At 38.0% G+C, this 16,050-nt stretch overlaps 1 protein-coding gene across 12 annotated transcripts in view; it reads left to right on the forward strand.

Annotated features, from left to right (window-relative positions):
- The window catches only part of Pfk (ATP-dependent 6-phosphofructokinase), a 123,946-nt gene that overhangs the window by 58,692 nt on the left and 49,204 nt on the right, over window positions 1–16,050 (forward strand). For 9 of the 12 annotated variants that reach the window (XM_076179098.1, XM_076179099.1, XM_076179103.1 and 6 more), the window contains 9 exons: window positions 830–970; window positions 4,612–4,680; window positions 6,821–6,926; window positions 7,530–7,658; window positions 8,064–8,105; window positions 8,219–8,298; window positions 12,427–12,600; window positions 13,855–14,007; window positions 15,047–15,236. In XM_076179098.1, coding sequence (XP_076035213.1) covers window positions 884–970; window positions 4,612–4,680; window positions 6,821–6,926; window positions 7,530–7,658; window positions 8,064–8,105; window positions 8,219–8,298; window positions 12,427–12,600; window positions 13,855–14,007; window positions 15,047–15,236 — 1,030 coding nt within the window. In that variant the 5' untranslated portion in view covers window positions 830–883. Of the gene's footprint in view, window positions 1–814; window positions 971–4,611; window positions 4,681–6,820; window positions 6,927–7,529; window positions 7,659–8,063; window positions 8,106–8,218; window positions 8,299–12,426; window positions 12,601–13,854; window positions 14,008–15,046; window positions 15,237–16,050 lie in introns of those variants that run through there. The other 3 variants (XM_076179101.1, XM_076179105.1, XM_076179109.1) reach the window with 3 other exon arrangements.

The raw sequence follows: 16,050 nt of genomic DNA on the forward strand, positions 1-16,050 counted from the left end.
GTATATATATGTACATGTGTGTGTATATATATGTACATGTGTGTGTATATATATGTACATGTGTGTGTATATATATGTACATGTGTGTGTATATATATGTACATGTGTGTGTATATATATGTACATGTGTGTGAATATATATATATATATTGTATATATATATATGTATATATATATGTTTTTGTGTATATAGATATGTATGTATAATATATGTACTGTACATGTGTGTTTTTTATATATATACATATATATATATATATATATATGTACAAGTGTATATATATGTACATTGTATATTATAATATATGTATATATATGTATTTATATATATATATATGTATGTATTTATCTTTTTTTATATATATATATGTATTTATATGTATTTATAATTTATATATGTTTATATATATATATATATATATATATAAATATATATATATATATAAAGGTTTTTTCAACTGTCACTTATACATGCAAGAAATCCAGTTGTCCAGTTTTTGTCAGCCAGTGTTAATTTTCTCTTTATAAGTTTACTTTTACATTGAAAAATATTCTTTTCATGATATAGATTTTTTGTTGTACAATTCAATAATTTCCTTATGAGATTTGTTTAATTTTAATAGGCATTTGATCAGCTTAATTCAAAAGATTGGTTAGATATGATTTATGTCAATTTTTTTTTTTTTAGGTGTTCATCTGTAATGCATGTATCAATGATCATTTGTATCTTTTAATCACTTTGAGCTTTTAAAATGCTGGAGCCGATCGTTCTTCAGGGAGTCTACCACTGTGCTGCTTCTCACCTTGACCCCATCTGCCTCATTTGCAGCCTCTCTCTGTTGCCTCTTTTCCCCTGTGGCTCTGACTCTAAGCTTGCACCATCATGGATTTGGCAATGGTAGACCAGCTTAGGGAAAAGCTGGAGAATGCTCAGCTGAGCCGGGAAGAGCTGGAAAAAGTTTTCCCACCGGTAACAGACCATTAAAAATTGAACAAACCCCGTGTGATGAAGAATGCATGAATAATGTAACAATGTAAACTCCTTCCCAGTGTTTGAACCTTCATGGTCACTTTACTCTTCTTTGGTTCTATCCATTGACTGGTAGTGAAGGGGTTCCAATACCAATGATTTCTTGTATGGATAAAATTATATAAATTTAGCCGTTTCCATATGTGTATAATTTGGAATAACTATACTATTGTGAGTTAAAAATGTTGTTCTTTAATGAACTCTAATTGCATAATTATGATCGACAAAAATATATTACAGGTATGATTCATATGGACTTCTTGTAGTGTTGCCATTTGATATTATATTGGACCTTAATGGGACCCCTTCCTTTGCTCTCACTTTCTGCTGGTGAAAATACTTGCCTTTCTTCTTTCTCTGTCATCTTTGGTACATTAACTAATATACCTGAATTGTATTGAGCTGACCCATGTATCTCTAAATCTATTATAGTGATAGTGTATTTGTTTCGTATCTTCATGGTTGTAGTGTCATTATTGTTTTTTTCCAAAGAAAAGAATGAAAGATTGTTTTCAGAGTTTAGTTATACCTGTGTTCTCATTTTTTATACTTGAATATTAAATAATGACTTTGTAGGAGGGTCAGCTGGTTTGAAATAAATGTACAGCTAGGTATGATAAATTGAGGAGTAAGAGGCAGGACCCCATGAGCATTGCTCTTTTCATGTATACTACAATTAGGTAAATACAGGAACAGGGATGTAGATAGAATTTGATATCGTAATTATTACCTTGAATTTTATTTACTGGAAACCTGTATACCTACTGTGGTAACTGGTCATTGGTGCCACTAAATAGGTCTCTCTAGGAAGAAAATTCTGTTGTGGAGGTTATATCAGTGTGTTAATTGCAATATGCAGAAAAGGCAGTACACTTGTAGGTTCCTATTTACTTTTCTCCAACTGTTGTAACTAGGTTTCAATTCACTTATAGTTTTAGTGTGGACTATATCATCTATATTCTAGTAATATGGGTCAGTTTCTAGAAAAGAATAGGAGCATTTGCCAGTTGTCAATTCTTTTCATGTAAAAAGGAAGAGATAGTCAAAACTGATGTAGAGAGATCTCAGGTTTGGTACTGAGACTAAGTGCTAGCCTCTCAGGGCTGCATATCCAGGTGGAGATGAAGGCATAGATAAGATTTGAAGATGAACCATAGGGAGATGATTTTTTTTTTTTTGACAGTTGTTTCACAGGACTACCCTGTGTAGGTTCTCTTTGACTTTAGGATAGTTGTTCAAGTACTTTTATGATAAATGTTTATAGGGAAGAATGCTGTACTGAATTTTTTTTTTATCATTGAAACCTTACTCTTACAGACCTATTGTGACTATGTGAAGTGCATTTTCTCCTTGTATTCTAAGCTTAACACCTGCAGACCTGTGAAATATGTCTTTCCTCTTTCCTTGTTCCAAGCATAATATTTGAAGACTTGTTGGAGCAACTGTAAATGTGAGGTGTATATTCCCCCTTTATTCCTTGGACTGCTTTCATTTTTCGTGGACCTTAGTGACTGACCTGATGAAGCTAACACTTTCTTTTTGAATCTTCCAAAATTCATGTTAATACAAGTGTACATATAATGTGAATTTATTGTGTACTTGCAGATAAATACAAATACATTTTTATCTACAAGTTATTTTCATCCTTAACAGGGGATATAGGCTTGTAGGTTATCTTGTGATGCTATATATTTATGTATAGATATTCATTATACAGTAAAATTGTGATTGTTCAACTCCTCTGGGGCTGAACTAGTACTGAACCATGAACTGATAATCAAATGCTGCTACTCCTAACTCCTTGCATATCTGATATAGAAATACCACACAGAAGATATTAAACTTATAGTCCTACACTGCCCAACATTCATACAACACAGGTGGAAATACACTCTGGGCCAGTCTAAGGATCTGGTAACTCCAGGAGCTGTTGCCAAATACAATGGGGGTGTGGGTCTTACAAGAGAGACCAGGGGTAACAAATTTATTTATACAGTACAGCTTTGACACTGGTAAGTGAATTGGAGGCCAACATGTGCAGCTAAACAGTGCATCACTAATGCTTACACTGGATAGGAAAATATATTTGCATGACAAGATTGGCCTTTATGTGTATGTACTACAGGGTATCTTGATCAATCTGTGTGATTTTTTTTATATTTTCCTTGTAGGTTTTAGTTGCTATCCTAATGTGTGTTAACTTGCTTTTCTGTGAAGATCTTGCTGTGTTATAGTAGTGCACTGAAATGCCGTATTTTGTTTTAATCCCAGTGTTGGTTGCCTGAATTAACAGCTGATATTGAAGTTGAGAAGCTTCCCATTTCATTTTGTAACTAATTTTACTTGAAATTATGGCTATTTTCAAACAAAGTGCCAAATTGAGGTTAAAATGTGATGCTCATTAGTTTTGTTAATGTTCATATATCAAGGTTAATTTAAAGTATATTTTAAGTTTGTATTATTAAGGATTTTTTTATATTATTAATATTATTATTATTATAATTTTTTTTTTATTATTATTATTTTATTGTTATTATTTTTTTCATCCATCTATGCTTATCTACCATTGCCTTGATTTTAATTCAAAGCCTTTCCTGATGCCATTCAGTTTTATATCACTTGTAAGGGCAAGCATCAATACCATTTGTAATGCATGGATACTTGGCCTGCTTTCATCCATAGTATCTTTATTTATTTGAAGAAATAATTATTGTCTTGAGTTTGACTGACTGGAAACCCACAGTCCCACAGTTGCTGGCTTCAGTTCTTGGGCCAATCAATACATTTCTCTGGAAAGAACAGAGGATTGTTGTCTGTGTTGTATTAATATAGGACTGTTCCTATGTCACTGACTTGTAGTAGTAGTTGTAGTAATAGTATTGGTAGTAGGGGAGCAATTAAGATTAGTCAACTTTCTCTATTTGAAAAGTTGGAGGAAATAAAAAGTTGATGGATATCAAGGTCCTGGGAGGTGGCTCTTTCTGCTGTCCATCTTGCAGGATCACCAATGTCATTGGTCCTGTCATCAGTTGAAGTTGTGTGTAGTGATTTATGTTAGATATAATATAACACAAGGTATACATGGCACAAGCAGAGAAAAAAATCCACATTAGTAGCATGCTACTCAAATGTATACAACATAATACCTGCAACATGTTTGTACACAATTGCACACACTCGTATCACTAACCACTCCACCTAACATGTCACTCACCCAAACTCTCCCAGACATCAGTTCTTCATAGAAATCCCTCCAATAAGCTAGAAATTCACTGACATGATTGTGTTTAGCTTTCTATCCAGCTTTAAAACTAAGCTATTACAGAAGAGGTCTTGCCACATAATCAAATTGCCCCAGATACAATCACCACATGGAAGACACAGGACACTTCCTCTAGTCATACCAAGACAACACAAAATCTCTTGAGTGACTTGTGGGTCAATCCAGTGGCTGTTGGCAATTACCTGGGGGCTGCATGTCTTTTGCAAGAGAGGCCAAAGGTGATGAATTGATTGGTTGTTAGACTTGAAACCTGAGTAATATATATTGTTGCTAATATACTGTTTTTATACATGTACAGAGTGTCTTCAACCGTCATCGCCATCATATCCCACCCTACCAGCCATACCAGTATAAAAAACAAAGGGAGGTGAGTTTTCTTCCTACTTTTTACTTTTCTATATACACCAGTATATGTATATGTAGTGAGTCAGGGATTGGAGATGGTTAAAGAAAATGGAGAAAAGTGGGAGGTGAGCCAGCTGTTGTTTGCGGATGACACTGCGCTTGTGGCAGGGTCAGAGGAGGGATTGAGGAAGCTGGTGGCAGAGTTTGGGAGAGTATGTGATAGAAGAAAGCTAAAGATAAATGTGGGTAAAAGTAAGGTGATGAGATGTACAAGGGGTGAAAGTGGCAGTAGACTGGAAGTGAACATTAAGGGAGAGCGACTGGAGGAAGTGGATAGTTTTAGATACTTGGGTGCAAGTGTAGCAGGAAAAGGTGGAGTGAAGGTGGAGGTAGAATGTAGATTGAGAGAAGCGAGTAAATGCCTTGGTGGTTTAAAGAGTGTAATGAGAAATAGACATTTGGGAATGGATGCGAAGAGGAGACTGTATGAAGGAGTGATTGTGCCAACAGCACTGTATGGGGCAGAAACGTGGAACATAAGAGAAGAAGAGAGAAGGAGTTTGAATGTGTTTGAGATGAGGTGTCTGAGAAGTATGGTGGGGGTTACTAGGCTAGATAGAGTGAGAAATGAGGAGGTGAGGAGGAGAACAGGGGTGAAAAAGGATTTGGGAGAGAGGGTTGATGAAAGAATATTAGGATGGTTTGGACACATGGAAAGAATGAGTGAAGAAAGACTAGTAAAAGAGGTATGGAAGGCAGATGTGGAGGGAGTGAACATGAGGGGACGTCCTAGGATGAGGTGGATGGATGGGGTGAAGGGGGCTTTGGGGAAGAGGGGAATGTCTGTTGAGGAAGGAAGGGAGAGGACGGAAGACAGAGGTGAGTGGAGAATGGTTGTATATGGATGATGTTGTGACTGCATGAGGAGGAATGGGCGGGGGGTGGGGTAGTATGTGTGAGTAAATTTTGACGCAGCCCGAAGGGATTTCTCCCCGTCCTCTCCTTATATGCAAAGGGGGACGGAGAGGGGGGGTCGCCGATTAAATGAAGCGGCCTTGCTGTGGATGTACTGTGTCTTGCGACACTGCTTCTGACCCAGGGCGGTGGGCAGGGTGCAGGGATGACCCGTCATCCAGGAGGTGCTCAGATGAGAGGAAGGGTGGGAGGGGTGTGGAGTGTATTTAGGGATGAAATGGGTGGGAGTGTTTTTATGCCTTTCCCTTTTTGGCTACCTCCCTTGGAAGGGGGAAAAAGCCTTGGTATATGTATGTATGTATGTATGTATATGTGTGTATATATGTGTATTTAACTAGTTGTTTTATATGGGAAGGGAGCTATGCTCGTGGTGACCTGTCTTTGTATCTTTCAGCATCAAGTTTTTTCTTAAAATCTTGAGTAGTGTTTGCACACTGTTTCTTTATTTAGATTATCCAGATATCCAGCACTCTGTGTGGGAAGCTATTTTTTTTTTTTTTCAGCTCTCTATAGTTATCCTTTTTGAGTTTCTTTTTGTCTCCTCTTGTTTTTCTATTGTCACTTTTTAGTAAATCATTCCTATCAAGGATTTCCATTCCTTTCATGATTCTATAGTCAGTAGATCACCTCTTTCTCTTCTCTGCTCCAGTGTGTGTGTATATATGATATATACGAGTAGATATATAAATGGATGGATGGATGGGATATGGCAGCATGAGAGGAAGACCAAGAATAAGATGGATGGATGAAGTAAAGGGAGCCTTTGATACATGTGGAATGTCTGTGGACCAGTGTAGAGTGCAGAGGCTAGGAGTGAAAGGATGAAAATTGTAAATGGTTAGAAGGATAATGCAGTTAGAAGTTGTGTTCTCGTCTACTCTGTAAAAAATTTTGAATGGATGAGGAGAGAAGGGGGTAAACTATCTCTGGCTGTAGGGCCCTGCTGTGGAAGTGCTGTATCTTGTTGTAGTATAATGTAGGACAGGGATGATCCTCCTTCATCCATGAGGTGCAGAAATGGGCGGTGTGTTCACTGGGTTTTGATGTATATTAAGTGGGTGTATGTTTTCACTCTTGTATAACATGCATGATATACATAAATATGATATTGGCATAAGGGGAATTTGGATATTTATCAAGAAAAGAAATTTGTTTATGGTATCTGATCTAATTTTTATTTTGTACAGGAAACAGAGAGAAGATTAAATCCTCCCCCAATTCCACAAAAGCTTAAGATTCCAAAAGGCCAACAGGAAAAATACCTCAAACTCTTTGCAGAAGCTAAGGAATCAGGTAGAATATTTTTTTATTTGTTTATTTACTTGTTTTATTTACTTTTTGATAGGAAGAAATGTGGAGATGAGGCAAAAATAAATAGAAGTGTAGTTGATCTTGGAGATCTTGGACCTGGTCTGGAGACCAAGTATCATCCTCTTAGGGCTGTACCACTATATGGAGATGAGTGGGATGACAGGTTTTGAAAATGGGGAGCAGGGAGAGGATTCTCTCTTCTGTCCACCTCGAGTGGGTACCTGTCATTGATCCCCTCCCCTATATGGGGATAAACCATACAAAGAGAGACTAGAAGCTTTGGACCTGCCAACTCAAGAAAGAAGAGAAAGCAGTGATGTAATTGTTTAGTGATCAGATCATTAAAAGAAGTAGACAAAACTGACATAGTAGATCTCCTGGTTTGGAATGGGAGGGCATCATGGGGACAAGGGAACAAATTTGGTACCATGGAGTTGTAATATCAGCATATTCATTACTGAAGTGGGGTTGACAAATGGATGTAACCTCCTAGATTACTGCAATATTTCAGTTTAAAACTGCCTTTTGAGTTAGATCTGCCCACTTGAATATTTGTTTGTTCACTTTTTTTTGTGTGTAATTCAGGGCGATTTAGTGCACTATCCTCAGAAGAGCTTGAGCAGTTAGAAAAGAATGTTCATGAGGCACTTGCTGATGCAGATAAGGAATCTGAGTTAGAAAAACTTCTAGTTACTTCTGCTGAAGCTTCTGAAGGTTAGTTTTTTCATAATATGATTCTATGGTTGTTATCAAAATTAATGCTCTCTTCTTTATGGTTAATTGGTTACTTTTTAATGTTATATTAATTATATGATCAATAGAATTTTTAGGTACATATATTATGCATATCCAGGGATAGGATATCTTCATTTTTATGAGCTCCTTTCCATTAACAAAATACACGAGTGATTAATAGAAGGCATTTTGGCCATCACACTGAAGTTACTTGTACAATATTTAACTCTTGTTCATCTCTATCTTCCTGTTTCTGATTAATATGCTTTACCTTAACTGATACAAAATGCATCCTTAGACTGACACTGACATACTTTAAGTGACTACAATTCAACTACCAGTGCATAACCATTGTTGGATTGCTGCTTTTCTCATAACTAACAGTTGCAGACAAGGACGAACTACAGCAAGGGAGTCAATCTACAGGTTGGTTGACATGACCTTAATATGTATATATATATATTTTCCAATAATGATATACTTTTGAAGAAAATTGGTGTACTTTTGTGCAAGTATGTAATATATGGTCATTAATGCAGCTGAGGCAACAGCAGAGGGTGTGCTTGGTCTGAAACTCGCCCTTCAAGAAGAAGCTAAGGCTCCTTCTCCACCTCCTGAGGTTTGTAAAAATAGTACATTATCTGTATAAGTACATGTTTGTTGAGAATAGAATATTACTTGACATTAATAATCCTGGAGCTTCAATGATTGGAAATCTCCAGTGCCACAGTGGCTGGTAGTGGTTCTTGGGCCCTCCCGCAGATCTCTTTTGGGAAGAACAATAAATTGGACTCATAAGTCACTTATTGTCAATTCTCATTGTGTGAAAAGGTGGAGGAAAGACTGGTTAGCTGAAATTGATTAGACATTGTGTTAATTTCAAAGGCTGTGTCAAACTTGAGGATGAGGGTGCTGCTAAAAAGAAAAAATGACACAAACAGTAGCAACAAGAAAGGGATGATAAACATCCTAGTTATGAGAATATCAGAAAAAACATCCTTTTTCATTATCCTGACACTTCCTGTTTTTTTTTGTTTTTTAATGTTATTGGTTTGTGGCCTTTCTTTTCTTGTCTTCCTCTTGTCTTGTTTACTTGTTCTATTCCTCATTGTCCTCCTTCTCCTTCTCCTCCTCCTCAACACAGTGCCTCACCAGAGACTACTAAATAAAATCAAAACCCATGGCATAGGAGGGGAAATGTAAATGGATTAGAGCAGGGATTCCCAAACTTTTCAGCTCATCGACCCCCTAGTAAAGTTTAAGATTTTCTATAGACCCCCAAACTATTAATTTACGAATTATGTCAGTTTATTATTATTGGTGTTACACATACACACACACATACACATACCAAGGCCTTTTCCCCATTCCAAGGGAGGTAGCCAAAAAGGGAAAGGCATAAAAACACTCCCACCCATTTCATCCCTAAATACACTCCACACCCCTCCCACCCTTCCTCTCATCTGAGCACCTCCTGGATGACGGGTCATCCCTGCACCCTGCCCACCGCCCTGGGTCAGAAGCAGTGTCGCAAGACACAGTACATCCACAGCAAGACCGCTTCATTTAATCGGCGACCCCCCCTCTCCGTCCCCCTTTGCATATAAGGAGAGGACGGGGAGAAATCCCTTCGGGCTGCGTCAAAATTTACTCACACATACTACCCCACCCCCCACCCCCCCCGCCCATTCCTCCTCATGCAGTCACAACATCATCCATATACAACCATTCTCCACTCACCTCTGTCTTCCGTCCTCTCCCTTCCTTCCTCAACAGACATTCCCCTCTTCCCCAAAGCCCCCTTCACCCCATCCATCCACCTCATCCTAGGACGTCCCCCTCATGTTCACTCCCTCCACATCTGCCTTCCAAACCTCTTTTACTAGTCTTTCTTCACTTATTCTTTCCATGTGTCCAAAACCATCCTAATATTCTTTCATCAACCCTATCTCCCAAATCCTTTGTCACCCTGTTCTCCTCCTCACCTCCTCATTTCTCACTCTATCTAGCCTAGTAACCCACCCACCATACTTCTCAGACACCTCATCTCAAACACATTCAACTCCTTCTCTCTCTTCTTATGTTCCACGTTTCTGCCCCATACAGTGTGTTGGCACACAACCACTCCCTCAGCCAGTCTCCTCTTCGCATCCATTCCCAAATGTCTATTCCTCATTACACTCTTTAAACCACCAAGGCATTTACTCGCTTCTCTCAATCTACATTCTACCTCCACCTTCACTCCACCTTTTCCTGCTACACTTGCACCCAAGTATCTAAAACTATCCACTTCCTCCAGTCGCTCTCCCTTAATGTTCACTTCCAGTCTACTGCCACTTTCACCCCTTGTACATCTCATCACCTTACTTTTACCCACATTTATCTTTAGCTTTCTTCTATCACATACTCTCCCAAACTCTGCCACCAGCTTCCTCAATCCCTCCTCTGACCCTGCCACAAGCGCAGTGTCGTCCGCAAACAACAGCTGGCTCACCTCCCACTTTTCTCCATTTTCTTTAACCATCTCCAATCCCTGACTCACTACCCTAGCATTCACCTCTCGCACCACCCCATCCATGTATAAGTTGAAAAGCCAGGGCGACATAACGCATCCTTGACGAAGTCCCACCTTTACTTCAAACCACTCACTCTCTCCATTTCTAATCCTAACACATGTTATTAATGCTAGTAATATTATTATTGTTATTATTATTGTTATTATTGTTAGTATTATCATTATCATTTTCATTATTGTTAGTATTATTATAATTTTAGTTATCAATTGTTATTATCATTATGATTGTTATAATTTTTGTTGTTGATATTACTGTTTTCATTCTTTACTGTAGTTCTTGTTTGGTCTCATAAATCACTTATTGTAATTCTAAAGTACCATAGTCACAGTTTTTGTGTTTGTGGATTTTACTTATTCTATTAATTTTTATTTATTTATTTATTTATTTTTTTTATTCATTATAAAAGGGCCAAATGGGAACATTCATCAAGGCGACAGCATTCCAATAATAATACAGATATTTTAAAACAAATTTTAAAATAGATACTTATAATTTACCAATAGCTTTAAGAGTGATATTATATATTCTTTATCATATTACTATAAGTAATATTCAAGCCAATAAAATTACACAAGCTCATCATCTTTGTTTATTCATGATGTGGTTGTTTGTATGTGAGATTCTCCCTACATGCACAGAATGGGGAGGATTTTCGACTCAGAGTGAGCTGACATGGTTTTTCTTTAAGTTTAGATATTAGTTGGTTGATTATTCTCACTCTTTCAGTACGGGAAGAGAACAGGGTCATTTCATGCCAACCATTTAATTCTAAAGACTGCCTTTCGACCCCATAGTAATTTACTGACCCCTTTTAACCCCCTAGCAATCTACTGACCCCATTTCGACCCCTTGGATGGTCTCATCGATCCCTGGGGGTCGATATTGACCCCCTAGCAATCTACTGACCCCCTTTCAACCCCTTGGCTATTTGTCGACCCCTTGGATGGTCTCATCGACCCCTGGGAGTTGATATCGACCACTTTGGGAACCCCTGGATTAGAGCATAGATTAATGACAGAGAACCTCTGGTCATCATTAGCAGTGTGAAACCCAAATGGGGTAGTGTTGCTAGTGGAGTTCCCCAGGGCTCTGTTCTGTGTCTTTTATTTTTTGTTGTATATAAATGACTTGGATGATAGGATAAATAGTGATGTTAGTAAGTTTATGGATGACACTAAAATAGGATGCCATATTAAATCAAGGGAGGACACTAGGATACTGCAGGAAGATAATAACAAATTGTTTGCATGTTTGGTGAAATGGAGAATGGACTTTACTGTCTCAAAGTGCAGTGTGTTATAGGTTTACATAACCCAGAAAACAGGTGGAGCTTAGGAAAACATTTTAGAGAAAACATAATTTGTAAAGGACTTGGGAGTGTTAGTGAGTACTGACCTTGAGTCCAAGAAATGGTACATTAGTGCTAAGAACAGAGTTAACAGGGCATTAGGATTTATTGCTAGGATGGTTACAAACAAAATGTTACAACGGCTTAGAAACAACATATGAAGACAACTTTAGACACCTTAACTTACACTTTGAAAATACAGAGTGCAGGGAGATCTTAAAAGAGTATTCAAATGGGTCTAGGGCTTTAACAATGGTAATGGAGGCAAGGTCATCATGTTAAGACAGCTGGTAGGACTTGTAGTGTTGTGTTTATATTCATCAAATTTAGGTGTAGAGAGGGAATAGGCAAGAAACTGGTTTACCAATAGGGTGGTTAACAAATGGAATAGACTTGTAAACCATGTAGTTAGCACTGAAACTATTAGTTGTTTTAAGAGAAGGTTAGATAACTTTATGGATGGGGATGATAGGTGGCAATGGACATGGAACTACCTAGTATAGGCCTTATCTCTTGCAGTCTCCTCCATTATTATAGCTGTATGTTCCTCCTCTTCTTCCTCCTCCTGGCAACATGAAAACAAACCCACAGCTGTCCAATAGGTCCTCACAGAAATCTATCAGATAGTTTCAGGATCATTGCTGACTATTGTGGAGCTGTATATGGTATTACCAGTCATTGAAACTTGTGGTAACAGTTGTTATACATATGTGCTAGAGAAGTAACCACATATGAATATATAGAAATATCTTGGTAATTAGAATGTTGACATTCAAATTTCTTTATTGCTATTTGTATTTTGTGCATTTTTTTCTCTTTGAAGGAGGTAATTCCACCCCCACCAACATTTCCTGAGGATCCGTGGCAAGCTTTTCTAGACTACATGGCAACAGAAGGACAATCCGAGCCCCTCATGGGGCAGGAGGGGCGAGTGGTAGCAAGAGGCACCCACAAAGGCAAAGGCATTGCTGTGTTCACAAGTGGTGGTGATTCACAGGTTAGTTTTTTGTATGGAAGAATTTACTTTCACTTTTAATCCTATCACTACAGAGGGTACCATGGTATTGACTGAAATACCCTGTATTGATTTATTTTTAATGATGAATTGTTTAAAGATTAACAAGTTTTATGTTCAGTATCCTGAATGTACATTAATAAACTTGTTCATACTTTTTTTTCAACAAGGTTAGTTACCTATCGATATAGTGTGTTGGGGATCTTAGTGTTAGAGTAAATCAATTGGTAGATGAGATGGGGGTCACAGAAAGGAAAGATAGTGGAGAGATGTTGAAAATGTGTGTTGAAAGGGAAATGATGATGATAAACAGTGTTGAAGGAGAAAAATAAGCATGAGTATATGTAGATGAGGGTGGTGGGTGGGAAGGTAGTTGAAGGCATCAATGGGTTAGGTAGTGATGTCCTAAAGGAGGATTGGAAGAATTCTGGCTATAGATATTAGAGGTGTAGACAGCAGATTGTCAGATTATATGGTAAAATGGAAATTAAGAGTGGAGGTTAGGTGGAAAAGGAAGTAAAAGGAGGGAGGCAGAGAGAGAGGTGCTGAAAGCGAGCAGATAGAATAAGAAGGAGAAAGAATACTAGATGAAGCCAGGCTTATTCTGCATTGGTATTGCTTTGCTGGGTGGTGACCTGAATATAGTCATGCAGGTGTAGTTCTTGTTTCTTATTGGAATTATTTTCTGTGGGAGCCAATGTTTGGAAGGGTTTGATGGAGAAGATTGTTACTGGTCAGTATTAAAGTGCTTGTTTGGGACGTGAGTGTGAATATGTTTTTGTAGGGATGTTGTGCAGTGCAGGTGGAAGGTTGTTGTACATGACTGAGTAGTATACTGCTGGTGTACTTTCTTGTTGCATTCAGTTACTTGTGCTTTTATGATTTAATGAGATGGGAGAGTAGGATTAAGGGTTCTTGCATAAAACTGGCCAATCTCTTTCATGTGGTGTTCTATAAGGAGGATTTGGTTTCCATGTGAAGGTGTTCTATCGTGTGTCTGTGTATAGATATATAGACATGTTTATAGATTTCTATGTATATTATTATTATTATTATCATTATTTTAATTTGTGGCTACATGGCTGTCATTTTGTGTACTGGATTCCTAAACAGGCTGCATCCCATGGTCAAAGCATCATTACATTACCCATTGTAGTGGTACAACTATCAGAAGTCCAACAACTTATTATTATTTCACCTTAGAGATTAATTATTTTCATTTGTTGCTATTTTCAGGGCATGAATGCTGCTGTACGAGCAGTAGTTCGAATGGGTATCTATATTGGAGCACGAGTGTACTTCATCAGGGAAGGTTACCAGGGTATGGTTGATGGTGGTGATAACATCGTAGAAGCCAACTGGTCATCAGTGTCTGGTATCATACACAAGGTAAGCTATTAAGTAGCCCATAGCAGCTGGCAATGGTCCTTGGGGACCTTCCACAGATCTCTCTGGGAAGGAACTTTGGACAGTGTTGCATTGGTGTAGGACTGTTTCTTTGTCACTGGCTGAGAGTGATAGGAGGAGCTATGCCTTGACTGTTCAGCAGTGTGTAGAATTACAATGTGACAGAGAGGTGCTATAGTCATACCATGAGAAAATGTGGAGGGATGGTGTGAATAAAAGCATAAGAGCTTATGATCAGAATGTCAATCAAGTGAAAATGTGAGTGATGGAGTTGAAGAATGTAACTAAAGATAATGAAATGCAGTTTTTGTGTGGTTTAAGCGAGAAGAAATGAGTCCTCTTGTTTATAACTGCTTAGAATATAATCTAGCTAAGATAAGAGGATCAGAGGAAGGATTGAGGAAGTTGGTGACAGAGTTTGGGAGAGTGTGTGAAAGAAGAAAGTTGAAGATAAATGTGGGTAAAAGTAAGGTGATGATGTACAAGAGGTATGTGTGAGAAAAATTTGATGCAGCCTGAAGGGATTTCTTCCCATCTTCTTTAATGCATGAGGGGATGGAGAAGGAGGGTTGCCGATTTAATGAAGCGGCATTGCTGTGGATGTGCTGTGTCTTGCGACACTGCTTCTAACCCAGGGCAGTGGACAAGATGCAGGGATGACCCATCATCCAGGAGGTGCCAAGATAAGAGGGAGGGTAGAGGGTGGAGGGTAGTGGAGTGTATTAGGGATGGAATGGGTGGGAATGGTTTTTATACCTTAGTTTTTTGGCTACCTCCCATGTAAGGGGGAAAAATGCCTTTGGTATATGTATGTAAGATAAGAGGGAAATGAGGGTCGTGGATGGGAGTGGGATGGATGGGAATGGGTGTGTGCCTTGACTTGCCTACTTCCCTTTTATGTAAATATGACTGGTTAATAATTAGAAACCCAACATTGTTCATGTACTGCAGTTGCATGGGTTTTATAACTCATGTTATCATTACAGAAAAACTAAGATGGACTTTCCTAAAATCTTTACAGGGAGGCACTGTCATTGGCTCAGCACGCTGTAAAACTTTCAGAGACCGTGAAGGACGTATGCAAGCTGCGAAAAATTTAATAAAACGTGGAATTACCAACATAGTTGTCATTGGCGGTGATGGTTCTCTTACTGGTGCCAACCTTTTCAGACAGGATTGGCCGGCTCTTCTGTCACTTCTTGTAAAGAAAGGTAATCATATTCATTCAGGTTGATGCCCGCATAAAGATTTAGATGTAGTATTGTTAGTGTCCTTATACATTCTTGTATGTAGATGACCGAACAATGTGCAGATGACCTAATAATGATAGCACAGTACCAAAACCATGAGTAAGTTGCCAAGAATAAGAAATTGTTCATCCATTTTGGGATGTTCAAGTCCTTCAGTGTACTTCAATTTTGATGGTAGTTTTTTATGAGGTACCTTATCAAAGGCTTTCTTTAGGTCTTGGTAAATACAATCCATCCAGTCTTTTCTTTCTTGTAGCACATCAACAAGTCTTAAAATATTGACATATTTGGTACACATGATCATCAGTTTTGAAACTGAATCATGTACCAAAATGTTACTTTTCAAGGTATTTAACTTGCTAGTCATTCACAATCCTTTACACAATTTAGCTATCATTAAATTCCTTTAATGATGGCTAAATCATGATGACCTGTCACCCATGAGGAGCTAAGATGAGAGGGATGTGTGGGATTGGGCACTTGCCTTTTGACTTGGCTACCTCTTGTATAAGAGGGAAAAAGCCCTTGTTATATACACAGATAGCTATCATGCTTGTCAGGGACATTGGCATGTAATTCATGGGTCTCTCCTTACTTTAAATTTTATAAATTGGTACCATATTAAGAACTCTCCCCTCTACACACAATAATTGTGATTTTTTTAATTTTCTTGTAGTATGGTGTATGTCCATAGTTAACCAAATCTTCTAGTTGCAATACTGTTTGTAGGGTTCAAGCTTTCTCTTGTTGTCAAGGTCAAAATTTGATGTTTTCA

This window comes from Oratosquilla oratoria, chromosome 42, assembly GCF_046742065.1.
Source record: "Oratosquilla oratoria isolate Oo_2021 chromosome 42, ASM4674206v1, whole genome shotgun sequence".
Lineage (NCBI taxonomy): Eukaryota > Metazoa > Arthropoda > Malacostraca > Stomatopoda > Squillidae > Oratosquilla > Oratosquilla oratoria.